At 39.8% G+C, this 13,192-nt stretch overlaps 1 protein-coding gene across 28 annotated transcripts in view; it reads left to right on the top strand.

The window, feature by feature from the left end:
• TCF4 (transcription factor 4) overlaps positions 1-13,192 on the top strand; it is a 360,920-nt gene that overhangs the window by 306,937 nt on the left and 40,791 nt on the right. For all 28 annotated transcript variants that reach the window (XM_073790764.1, XM_019937094.3, XM_019937089.3 and 25 more), the window contains one exon: positions 5,633-5,765. In XM_073790764.1, the coding sequence (XP_073646865.1) occupies positions 5,633-5,765 (133 nt within the window). The remainder of the gene's footprint in view (positions 1-5,632; positions 5,766-13,192) is intronic.

Here is a 13,192-nt window from a genome sequence, read left to right as displayed (position 1 = left end):
ATCACGGTGTCATCGTCCCTTGGTACATAAATACATATTGTATTTGAGTTGCAGAATTTTAGCTGTGGCGGCTCCTTGGGTTTTTTTTTTTTGGTTTTTTTTGGTTTTTGGTTTGGGGTGGGGTTTTTTGCTATCTGTAGTACTGAAGGATATACTGCAGGGGGCAGAGTGATAGCCGGTGGACTTTGAAAGTAGGTGATAACACATCTCCCACGGGCATTTCCATTTCCCCTTGACCGGCTTCTGTAGCTGGTGACAGCTTTGAACTCTTGTACCACACCTGAAGGAAAGCGTTCATGTTTCCTATACACTCCCATCAGTAACAGCAACCATGGGGCTTCTGTTTAGATCAGATTCCCAATTTTCAGTATTTTAGCTATACTTCCATACCCTCCAATACTATACTCATCCATCCTAGTATGTGTCTTTATTCTGGAGGAAGTAACGCATCAGATGTTTTTCTAACCTCAAAACCTACCACAGCCCAGAACCCACTGATCTTAAGTCTATCACTAAATGGAGGAAAGAGTACTTCTAGATGAAGGTTTGGGATGCAGATAATATGGGACCAAGTATCTTGCTCAGTAAAATGGCTTTAAAAAAGGTATGAACCTCTAATCTTCAAAATGCAAAAGAGTATGAAAAATCCAGTTAGTGGGACTTATATTACTACTCTCCATCTTGCGATGTGCTCCTTTTTCTTCTAATACCCAGATTTATGTTTATTTCTCTGTTCTAATATAGGAGATAGTACTTTCTGGATTTCTGTGGTCTTTATTCTCTTTTGCTCGGCCACCAGAGATATTGAAAAGGTGACATATCCTATTCTGATGACTGAAAACATCCCAGAGGTTAAGATTTCCGATATCCTTTCAAGTATCAATTTAGTTAGTCCTAGTGACAGAGACACTGGGAGGTCAGTTAGCTTATTCTCAAATGAGAGATAAATGATGGAGATGGAATTGACCTTTTTTTAATCATCTCTCAAGTTTGAATGTGGAAATCACAAACTATCTGAAATTTCAGCACATTTTCAATAAATAGCAGATGATTTACTTTCAAATTTCTTCTTCTCCCACCTCCTACTTAGAGTCATTAGCATGAAAGTTTAAAGAAATAGCACTTATTATTATACTAGAATTTCTTCTTGGCTAACATTTTTATTTCGCCATCATCATTTTGCACTTCTCTAAAGAACCCATGATCAAAATTGTATGTGTCCTGTAGGCAAGGAAAGTTTTGATTACAAATAAAAGACTTCGGCACTGTACTATATGTTGGAATTTCATTTGACATTTACTTTTCTTCGCTCCTGTATTTCTTTCTTCCTTTATCATGATCTAGAACTTCGACTTAGGTGGTTTGATTTTTATCCCAATCGAGTTCACTGCATGGGGGAAGCATGTTGAAAATGCGCTCAAAGGCACAGAAAATGTAATTTTAAAAAGGAAACCAGCTACACCCTTTTAGAAAAGTTTGCTGAACCAAAACAATATTATCAACCAGGAGGAAAGATCATTTTGAAGGAGTAACCCAATAGGTTGTATCAGGTGCTATATTTGTAATGTCATTTATCCATCTCAAAACAGTTTTCATTCTTAACATGATCGTTTAGCAGATCTTAGAGATGAGGGGTTTTGTTTTTCAGAAGGGCAAATGAATTAGGTCTCTGGTAATGTATCCTGATGAATTTTCTCACTGATAGGGAAACTATTGAATGATTATATCTAGTAATCATTGTGATTTCAGTAACTATTCAAAATTCTCTTGCTGAAGTGACTTCTAAAAGTCTGAGAGTGATTGAGAATCATTTGAGTATACAGTAGGTGGTTAGTTACCTTTCATTTCAAAGTAATGGTAGTTCCTTAAAATTTTCATCTGGAGGGCTTCCCTGGTGGCTCAGTGGTTGAGAGTCCGCCTGCCGATGCAGGGGACACGGGTTCGTGCCCTGCTCCGGGAGAATCCCACGTGCCGCGGAGTGGCTGGGCCCGTGGGCCATGGCCGCTGGGCCTGCGCATCCGGAGCCTGTGTTCCGCAACGGGAGAGGCCACAAGAGTGAGAGGCCCGCGTACCGCAAAAAAAAAAAAAAAAAATTTCATCTGGAGCTTTTGCCCAATTCTATACTGAACAAAGGAATAGTTTGAGAAAAAGAAGAAAGCTTTCCTTGGATTACTTTGGGTGTAATTTGGCCAAATTAGTATGTCTCTGAAGGTAGCACATTTTAGAAACATTATTGCCTTTATCACTTTATACTGTGTTATAATAGAACATGTAATCACAAAGCTTAAAATCCACATATATCAGTAGCAACTGTCAAGTCACCCATTTTGATTCTTTAAATCCCCTGAACAGTTTCAGCCTCTACAACAATCCCACAGCTAATCACTGCTATGTCACAGATACACATGCAAACTCACTCAGAAGAATGGAGTTTGTGGTTAAGCTTTGGGATGAGCTGTTGTAGAAGGCTTAAGTTTGGAATGACTTGGCAGAGTTCTTTTCAAAAATAGGATAGAGTCCCTGCAGTCTGGCATGGCTTAGGCATGGTCTTTGTACCACAGAGGGAAATAGTCCTGGGAGTCTGGAATTTTAATATAAAGGAAGTGCTGTTGTCTTTCATTGTTTGTAACATAAAGTCTTACTCCAGTGACTCTCACTGGGAGCAATTTTGCCCTACAGGGAATGTTTGGTGATCTCTGGAGACATTTTGGGATGTTACAACTCAGAGGGGCGTGGTGCATATAGGTGCTGCCGGAATCTAGCGTACAGAGACCAGGGATTCGGGAAACATACTACAATGCGTGGGAGGAACCCCCCTACACCCACACCCAACCCCTGCCAAGCAAAGAATGATCAGGCACAAAAGATGAACAGTGCCAAGATTGTGCAACCCTGCTCTAGCCCAGAGTTTGACTACTTTATTCTTAGTATGTGCTAACAACTATATTTTCTTCTTTGTGAATTATCGACCCATAGGTTGATAAAAACATCACTCATGGAAACATTTTCAACATTTACTCTGTCAGTAGACTCCAAATACACTATAATTGGGTATCATAAGTAAAAATAAATAAACAAATAGTGGGCATGTAAAACCATAACACTTTGTCATACTTCCCCTTTCCTTTGCCTTTGTGGCAAGCAGGGTGGACAGTATTAATAGCTGAAGTAAGAAAGACTAAGGGGAGTGCTTATAGTTGATCCCTAAATACTCTTCAAGAGACATTATTCACATATCACTAATATTTTCTGTGGTGTTTTTATTACGTCTTTGAGTGACAGTAGTTGTCAAAATCCTTTTCTTTGTGAAATAGTCTAGTTATAAATCTCATTAACTTCTTTCAGCATCTAATTTTCTGTGAGTCTCTAAAAATTACTGATTTACATGGATTGCATTGGTTTCCCCATTAAAATCTGTGGGGAAGAACTTTTCTCTTTATTCTCTGAACTCAGTAGTAACCCTTTGTCAAATCCTGAATTACTGCCCATTTTACACCAAGTTGAAAGGGTCTAAAAGTTCTCACTGATGCAGTAATCTTTTTCCTGTCTCATCCTGTCATTATTGTAGGTATTTAACTATTTTTCAAAATGCTTTTTCCTCTGTTTTGATTTTTGCAAGCTTGGGACTGATTTATAAGGTTTCTCTATGCTTCAGAAACTCAGCATGGAATAGGACTGGGTAGAAATGAAATCAAAGCATCTTTTTTACTTTTCTTTTTCCATAGTCTGTTTCTTTTTTCTACATTATTATAGTCTTTAGCTCTCAAGCAGAAATAGCTCTTCTAAGTTTGGTCTTCCATGGCTTATCCAGTTTTTTAGGTCAGTCGTACTATGGAATGGGCCCACTCTATCATTCTTTGGAGAAAATTTCGTGGACTACTTGGGGTATTCTGTAAGTGCCAAGTAGAAATGAGTTTAACAGGTGGCCTAAGGAATTTTTGGTCAAGCAAAGATGTCCATGAAATTTTAAAGTTTGAAAGGCATTCTTGGGAACTTGGAATGGTTTAAGGGCATCATCCCAACTTTCTCACTGAAGTTGTCCTTTCCGTTGGACTGTTTGGAGTGTGCAGAGGTAATATTTTTAAAGGCATCTGCCACGTCATTGGCAAACTGACTCCAAAATGTAGATTCATTTTCTAAACTGTTTAGTTGTCTCTCAGATAAGTAGCATTTCAGTCCACTATTTATTAAACACGAGCTGGTAACCTGTTGTTCTTTGTTCATAGGATGAGTGTGTTTAGCACTCAGCCACAAGTTGTGGGATGCGGAGCTATGAGCTCTGTCCCTCCCCTTGAAGAGTTTACAGTTTCGGTGGAAATGCTCTTGAAAGAGAAAGCATGGAAAAGCAACATTTAATTAAGTGTTTAATGGCGCAGTGCAGAATGTAAACGCATTAGGGATTCAAAGAGACGAGATTATGAAAGAGTTGGAAGTAGTAAGGGACCCTCAAGGAAGAGATAGAACCCAAGATGGGCCTCACGAAATAACTAGGGGATCCCAAGACACAGTGTGTCCACGCTTTAATCACCCCTGACTTTCAGCATCATATTCAATCTCTTAATTTCAGCAGAATCTCCAATAATGATATAATAAAGATGCATAGCCCATTAATATACTACATAGAAAGAAAAAGTATTATATTTTAACTTACATACTTTTCCTTCACATGTCTGTAATCCATTCAAATGCCTATGAGAATAACTTTTTAAGCTACTTTCTTGTCATGAAAAAGAAAATAGCTCTATTTTTGTAAATGACCATGGTTTTGTAAATAACCACGTTTCTGTTAGTGATCTGCTGATGGTACAGCACTTACAGGCACTGTGAGATGCCCCAAGAAAAGCAGCTTATTTGGACAACTAGTATGATAGTCGAACCCAAAGCTAAGCCTTAAAGTAAATGATTCTGTAAAAGACGATGTTCTTTCTTCATAGTCAACTCTATGGCATATTGCTAAGCGAGAGGACCTATAAAGAAAGAAGTAAAATAAGTCATTCTCCGTTCGTTTGTTCCAGTGTAATTCAACACGGTCATTGATGTCAGGCTTTATGTGTTAATGCTTTACAGAGATATTGAATCATTACTGCTTTTTAAATTTTTCATTTACCATTTTGTTCTTGCTGGCGTTCAGAAAGATGATCCAGTTTGTCAGGAAGAAGATTTGAGACTGGTTATTCTTGGTCCGTTTGTATTCAGAAGGTCAGGATGAAGTGGAATGTAAACGCTGTGGGTCATGGTGGTGTTTTATTCATTATATTATGGAATCTTTCTTACTTGATCAATAAGCCATACAGAAAAAGAATAGTGGTGGTGGTCTCTTATGTTGCTGAAGTCCTAGACACGCCTTTAAGCAGTAATTTTTATATTTAGAGATCGTGATCATTTCTCAAGGTCCAGCATTGCCATTATATTCCCCTAGATTTGATGCAAACCCAAACCAACTATGTCTTTGTATTTTATTATTTGAAAAATGAAAGCTGTCAGAGCTAAGCAAGATGTATTCTTGGATATTTTGAAATTCCGAGGGCTGTCTCCATTGCAAAGCGAAGAGTTCTGAAAGAAGTGTTGGAAAACTAATCCACCAGATGTTTTGTGATTAAACATGGCCTCCTTTTTCTGCTTCTTGCCACAGAGCTATCCATCACACTCCTCAGCAGACATCAATTCCAGTCTTCCTCCGATGTCCACTTTCCACCGTAGTGGTACAAACCATTACAGCACCTCGTCTTGTACACCTCCTGCCAACGGAACAGACAGTATAATGGGTGAGTCTTGGAAACGCCAGTTCTGTTGCCGACAACCAGTGTCAGGGTTTAATAATCGAGGACCTCTCCCCACCCCATCACTGAACAGTAATCAAGCAGTGGATTTTTATCACATAACCAAAATGAACAGACAGATGAACCAAACACAAATTGTCATTGGCTTGACTGTAATCACTTTTTTTGTCCCAAGAAAATGAAATTTGGCCACTTTCTCCATTGTGAGTGATTAGATCGAATAAAGGTTTAAATAGACCAAAACTACCTTGCTTCTCACAGTCTCAAACAGCTAACAAAGTGAACTTCAGTAAGACGAACCATTGAAGATTAGTAAGATAGAAGGCATAATAGCTCTAAGTAGGAGTTATTTATCGCTTCTCTAGTTCCAGTCACTGTGCAAAGCTTTTAACCGTAACACAGCGCTGTCTTCTGAAAACTAGCTCGTGTGACATTTATAGATTGTTATTAATAACTAGATAGCTTCACCTTATGGAGACTGTGGCATCGTTGACGAAGTGTTTGCTGACTTATGGGAGACGAAGTGTTTGCTGACTTATGGGAGAGGAGATGTGGGGGGGGGACGAAGAGGGGACAAAGTGTTTGCTGACTTATGGGAGAGGGGATGCCTGGGCATCAGTGGGCCAGGAGTTAGTTGCTGCTTTTTCGCAGCAAATTCACTGATAAGTTACAACCCAAGCAGAGTGCCTCTATCGAATGAGCTGAGCCATCATCTTCTCAATTTTCGTGATGCCCATTATGGTCCTCTCCCTAGGACGGATGGTTAGCCCACCAACACTCTTCTCTGGAGGGAAGAGCCAGGCAGGGCATGCAGCTGCCCCTGGAGGAAGAGTCCGGGTTAGCGGTGAGGCAGCCACCAGCTTCTGATTCTGCCTTTGACAACCCTGTCATTCAGATGAGCGGCACAGCCTGACGCTTCAGGGTCTTATTAAAACCTCAGACTTCCCTTGGTCGCCACCTCCTCTGGCTGTAGCTCAAACCCACCCCTAGCTCGGCCTTATGATCACTTCTAGTGGGTCCAGTTCGTGACGAGAACACTAACTGTACATTTTATAGAGAAGAATGTATGGCAGAAGAATACTGCTGTTTAGTCTCCTCAGCTCTTCGCAGTTTTTTTTTTGTTTTTTTTTTGTTTTTTTCATTTTCTTTAGATAGTCTCTGGAACTTCGGGAAGTGGCATGAATCACTTATGAGGGGGAGAGTTTTTGATGAACGAGAAGAGATGTGTTTTGAAATGTTGCAAATAGAATTCTGCCTAAATAATACACTCCCTGCTTACTCAATAATATACTTCACACTTGAGATGAGCCAGCTAGCAGCCCTTCCCTTCACCGCCATGTCGCACTAAGAGGCGAATTTAGGGAAGAGTTTCCATTTTTGTAACTTTCATAACAAAGCCTCTACCAATGCGTTGCATCAGTTTGACCTTGGAGAGCTACGGGCAGAGGTCGAGTGGGGAAGTTTTGTTAGCTATCAATGCAGTTTTGGCAGATCCGAAAAACAAGAAGAAAGAAAGAAGTGCAGAACTGAAAGAGTGAGAAAAGCATATTTCACTTCAATGTGGTTTGACAAATGGAAAACCCCTTTCTGCAGTCATGAGGTCTAGTTATAAAGAAGGATGACCGGTCATTCATCCTCTTACAAGGCACATTTCCTGTCTACTTATGGTTTGAGTAATTTTCTTTTTTTAGGAAGGTACAAAGGTAGAGCAAAAGCTTGAGTTGAGGAAAGTAGACCTAGGCACCATTTGAAAAGAAGTTTATATTGACTGATTTGCCAAACAGTCTTTTTTTTTTTTTGGCTGCATCGGGTCTTCGTTGCTGCACGCAGGCTTTCTCTAGTTGCGGTGAGCCAGGGCTACTCTTCGTTGTGGTGCGCGGGCTTCTCGTTGCAGTGGCTTCTCTTGTTGCAGAGCACGAGCTCCAGGCGTGCAGACTTCAGTAGTTGTGGCACACGGGCTCAGTAGTTGTGGCTCGTGGACTCTAGAGCGCAGGCTCAGTAGTTGTGGCGCATGGGCTTAGTTGCTCTGTGGCATGTGGGATCTTCCCGGACCAGGGCTCGAACCCATGTCCCCTGCATTAGCAGGTGGATTCTAAACCACTGCGCCACGAAGGAAGTCAGGACTTGGGGAGAAAGAGATATTATGAGATGGTGTGATTATCCTCCACGAGCTGTGGTCAGCAGAGCCACGACAAGTCTCAGTGGGAATGGAATTTGCTTTATTTAAGCTGATTGGCTCATTACTGGCTTGTAGATGAACAGGAATATCTACTCTCCTTCATTTGGTCTGGGCGGTTAGGGCAATAATAGGTGACTTCTACATACTAATGGGCTCAGGTACATCCTAAAGATGGACTTAACTTTTTATCCAGACCAAAGGGCCCTGTTTAAGTGGAGCGGGGTCTAGACAATAATAAAGGAGCTATAATTTTCAAAGGGAAAAGTGTGCGATTTGGGAACCCAGAAAATGCTTTTTAGGAACAACTTTATTGCATAAATTACTCCATCATCATGGGTGTACTTGTCAAAATCACTAGCAGCCTGTGAGAAAGCTTCAGAATCATTTCGGGACATAAGTAGACATGGTAATTCAGCTTTCTGGAGGAACAGATCTTTATTAATTTGCATACATACAATTATTACTTTAGGGTTACTTTAGGGGAGAACATTCTAGAGTGTTCATCCCTAAAATAATACATCCTCAAATTCCTTAAGTTAAAATACAGAGGAGACTTTAAGTATGATAGTAAACCTTAATATTGCACGGGGTCCGAGTCGCTCCTGGTTCTTTGCACTTTATTATTTTTTTCTTTGCACTTTAATTCTGCTAGGCTTTAGTTCGATTTTCACAGTGTGGTAGAAGCCAGGGATGGCAGTATGTCTGTGTAACAAGAAGAGAAGATTTCTCTTCTGATGTTAGTGATACTTCCCTAACAAACAGTATGGATTAATAGGATACATCTGTAGACTTTTGAAAATATTTGGCATATACTCACTCATTCTGAAATGCAGGAAATAAAGAAATATTACATTGCCTGTATCTCAAAGAACAAACAGAACTAATTAAATAATTGGTAAATAGGGAACACATAGCCTGACACATGTTTGCGATTACACACATGATTCTGTAGAAAATGGCTGTAAGCAATACTAATGCCGTAAGAATGGGGTTCAAGCACTAACACATGGACATCACATTTTTCAAGTTTTCTTGGTGAAAAGTTGCAAGGCAACGCAGTCTTTTCATAAATGGCGTTGATGTCTTAGGAAGTGGCTTTTTCAGTTCAGAGGAAGATCATTGCTCCATCTCTCAGTTTCATGTTATACCGTGTCTTCCTGGCAGTCAATGATTGTCCTCAACCAGTGACAGGACAACAAAATGCATGTGGAGTGAGATGTAAACTCCAGAATCATCAGAGGGTAACCTCTCTGGAAACATGCTCCTTTGCCTCCGGCTCTGTCCTCTGCATCTGAAAGATGGAAGATGCTCACTGAGGTTCAGGATGGCTGTGTTTGACTTGGAGGGATAGCCGTTGTTTCTTGTTTTGTTTTCTTTTGCCCTTTAACGCCCAATATCATTTTTTGAGAAATGCTTGGAAGGACAAAGCTGACTCAGATTGTATTAACGACAGGATTTCTTTTTTTCTTTTTGCGGTACGCGGGCCTCTCACTGTTGCGGCCTCTCCCGTTGCGGAGCACAGGCTCCGGACGCGCAGGCTCAGCGGCCATGGCTCAAGGGCCCAGCCGCTCCGCGGCATGTGGGATGTTCCCGGACCGGGGCAGGAACCCATATCCCCTGCATCGGCAGGCGGACGCTCAACCACTGCGCCACCAGGGAAGCCCATCGACAGGATTTTTTTAAAATGACACATTCATCCATGGATTTTTGAAAGAATCGTACAGTAAAATATTTTACATGTGGCATGTAGACCACTACTTTTCTGCGAAGCCTTGCCAGCAAACTCCGGAGGTTGCATTAGGCATGTCTGACTTAGAAGGGTCTGTTTAGCACCCTGAAATTACATGAATATAGTGCATGGAACACACCGTGGATTCTTAGTCGTTCACCTGATGTGGCAGCCAGTTAAGGATAGAAGCTAAGTCTGAGGGCTTCAAGAGTTACCACCATCAGAGCCTTTCAACTTGATTCCTAAAACTCTTTCAATGTAATGCTGCTCAGTGTACTTTAGAATCACTACAGTCCAATAATGCCTCTGCATGTGAGCATGCATACAGAGGAGGAAATGTACTTAGTTATTAGATACCAACTCTAGAGGAGAGAGATGTCTAGAAGATGGTAGTCATATACATGGTACATGTAGGTACGTACTGTCTGCATATTTCCTTCCTACCTGCCTTATCCAATAGCCCTTCCTATTCAAAAGGGTTGAGAGACCCACCTCAATCCCCTGAGACTAACACAATCCCCTTAGACTACCCAAGGACAAGAGCGCTTCAGTTACCCACTGGGAGATACCACTTGTATACATTCAGAGGGTGTGAGTGCTTGTGGTTTGGGGCTACACACCCTCCCTTCTTCTCAGAGGGAATTGGGCATAGAGCTAGCATAATGGTTATAATAACTGTTATTGTTTTATTAGTCTTTAACCGGCCTGCTTTTCTAAAGCATGGTATTTGCCATGTTTTTCAACCTCAAACCAAACAGTGTTGAAGGAACAGACTTCCAAGATTGATTGAATGCAACATATGCTAAAGATTACCCTGGAATATCTATCTGGTTCATGGATTAATCTGGCTTCCAACTTTCACTTCTAATGACATGTTTGTATGACACGATGCGTTTTAGTATGTGGCTTTTCTAGTAGAAACATTATGTCCGTTTCCCCTTGAGGACTTGGTTTCACAGTAATTTTATTATGAGAGTAGTCACATAAGATTCACTTCGTCTTTTACAAGAATCTTGAGCCTTCAAATACAGTTGGGTGATGAACAGGCACAGAGCCTAAGAGTAATAGGAATTTTATCCAGCAGTGTCGTGGCATCTTAGTTACAAAGACCACCAACAGAGAACAATAAACCGGTTTGATTTAAGTCTTCTCATCCATTTCCTGCGCATGGTCAGGGGGCCCAGCTTCCCCCCTGAATTCCTAGGAATCCCTCCTGCTAAAAATGAGTACGTCGTAGCCTAGATGTAAGTTTTTATTCTAAAATTGTAGGTCGTAGGAAGGCTGGAAATGCTCCTTCTTTTGTTATCTTTGTAGAGAATCTCATGACATTGTTAGGCTGCTTCTACTAGTTTAATAACATGAGGGTCACTTGGACACAGTTCAGAAAAACTTAAGTTTTTAAAACCATCATCTTCTTTCAGACACAGGCACTATGAATTGCACCTCTTCATCCCTTTATATCTTCAGGATGTGCCCAGCCTGGGATTCTGGGTGTGCAGTAAAGGGGTAACACATCTTCCAAATTCTGGTTCACAGCAGTCAATCCCCAGACACCACTCATCCTGATGTTTGGATTAGGGTATGTCTAATGGAAATTGTCATTTTCCCCAAAGTGGAGTTTGAGACCGAGGGTGGTCCCACCCGTAGCTGAAAAGACTAAACCCTTCTTTTTGCTCCATCTTCTGGCAAGCAATAGCACCTGTGTTCAAGCCATCTGAATAATGCTTGGGTGGCTGGCAGTGTCAAATCCTCCTACAAAATTACAGTTCCTCTTAATAACTTCTCATCTTCCATTCATATTTATGTTACAGCTCTACTTAGAGATTTGATTTTTTTTTTTTTTTTTCTCTTGAGCTAGAGAAACTGGTAAGAGCTAAAATAACATGAGAAATCCATCCAGTCTTTACCAAGCAGGGCGGCAATAGTTTTTCTCTTTATTTCTGTTATCTGGGCATTTTGGTAATCTCTGATAATATCAGTTGACAGAAACTCAGGCCTGGAATAGTAATCAAGTCCTGTTACGTTAAAGGTGGGAAAGTGGATTTGATGAGCACACATTTAATGAGGAGTGTAGTTTGCTAAACATGACCCGTTTCTTCAGTATAGAAGAAATTTTGCTATTTGAGAATTAAATATATATTCACTTTCTGATTATTCATGCCCTTTCACATAACAGGCACACAACTACAAAGAAATCTTCAGGAGAAGGACCCATGTAGCTGAACATGTTTAGGGACTCTTGAAAATGTGTCTTCTCCAGTGTTTCCTGGAACAGAACAAAAGGCATTCCAAGTGAAAGGGCAAACTGGTCCCAATAAACTGCTTTGAAATTTAAGCCCTGGGGGTGGTTCTCCAGCTGTTGCAAGGTAGAATGGCTGGCTGTATGTTAAAAAATAGTCTGCTCTTATCAGTGGCTTCCATGAACAGCCTTTGTAGTTTTCTGAAACATTTTCATGACAACATAATGTAAGGCGCTAAATCCTGTCTTTCTACTATACTTCCTGAGTTCTAACATCTCCCTGTATAAAACAGGCACTAATAGAAAGTTTAGTTAGAAAGGCGTAGTATGAAAAGGTCGTAAGGATTGTATCTTATCTCTTCTAAAGTATGATTTTTATGCCCTATATAATTTATTTTTGAATTAGGCATATTCTTTTTTTTTTTTTAACAGTAGGTCCTTGTTGCTTATCTATTTTAAATATAGCAGGGTGTACATGTCAATCCCATACTCCCAATCTAAAAAGAAAAAGATGCAAATGAACTTATTTACAAAACAGAAACAGACTCACAGATTTAGACAATGAATTTATGGTTACCAGAGAGGAAAGGGTGGGAGGAAGGGATAAATTGAGAGTATACTTTATTTTTTAAATGTCTCTAAAATATTTTTGTTGGTTTTTAATTCTTTCTGTTTGGTTTCATGAAAGTATATTTTAAAACACTTATTATTCTCATTTTAAAGCTGTTCAAAGAATTAATCTTTTGAAAGCTACTACAGCAGCAAATTTTATCCATCAGTATAACAATATCTTATCCTATTTGAGTTTAGTTTCTTTGTTAGGTAATGTAATTTTTTTCTATTGTGGCTCTGAATTTTCATTTCATGAAGATCTGTTTTCTAGTCAAGCAGATATCACAAATTATTTTGACTGATAAATCTAATTTTAAGTATATATGATAATATTGCTTCTGGGGGGGAAGAAAAACAAATATATACGTATAATTGCCCCCAAATACCATGGTAATACATGCTAAAAAGTGTTAGTGCTCTTTGTGTTTTCAAAATCTTTATTATTTTCTCTTTAGAATTGTCTTAAGTTTTAAAAGAACTCCTTGATGCAGAAATTTTTATTTTCACACCAGATATAATTTCAGTTATCTCTTATATTAAGTATTTTTAGCACTCTTGATCTCTGAGTTCCTTCCACTAGCTGAATTGTATGATGTCAGACCCTCATTTCAAAGAACTTTCTTATACATAAATTCCTTAGTACTAGCAACTAA

This window comes from Tursiops truncatus, chromosome 13 (genome assembly GCF_011762595.2).
Source record: "Tursiops truncatus isolate mTurTru1 chromosome 13, mTurTru1.mat.Y, whole genome shotgun sequence".
NCBI classification, from domain to species: Eukaryota; Metazoa; Chordata; class Mammalia; order Artiodactyla; family Delphinidae; genus Tursiops; species Tursiops truncatus.
This window is presented reverse-complemented; position numbering and strand designations above follow the sequence as displayed.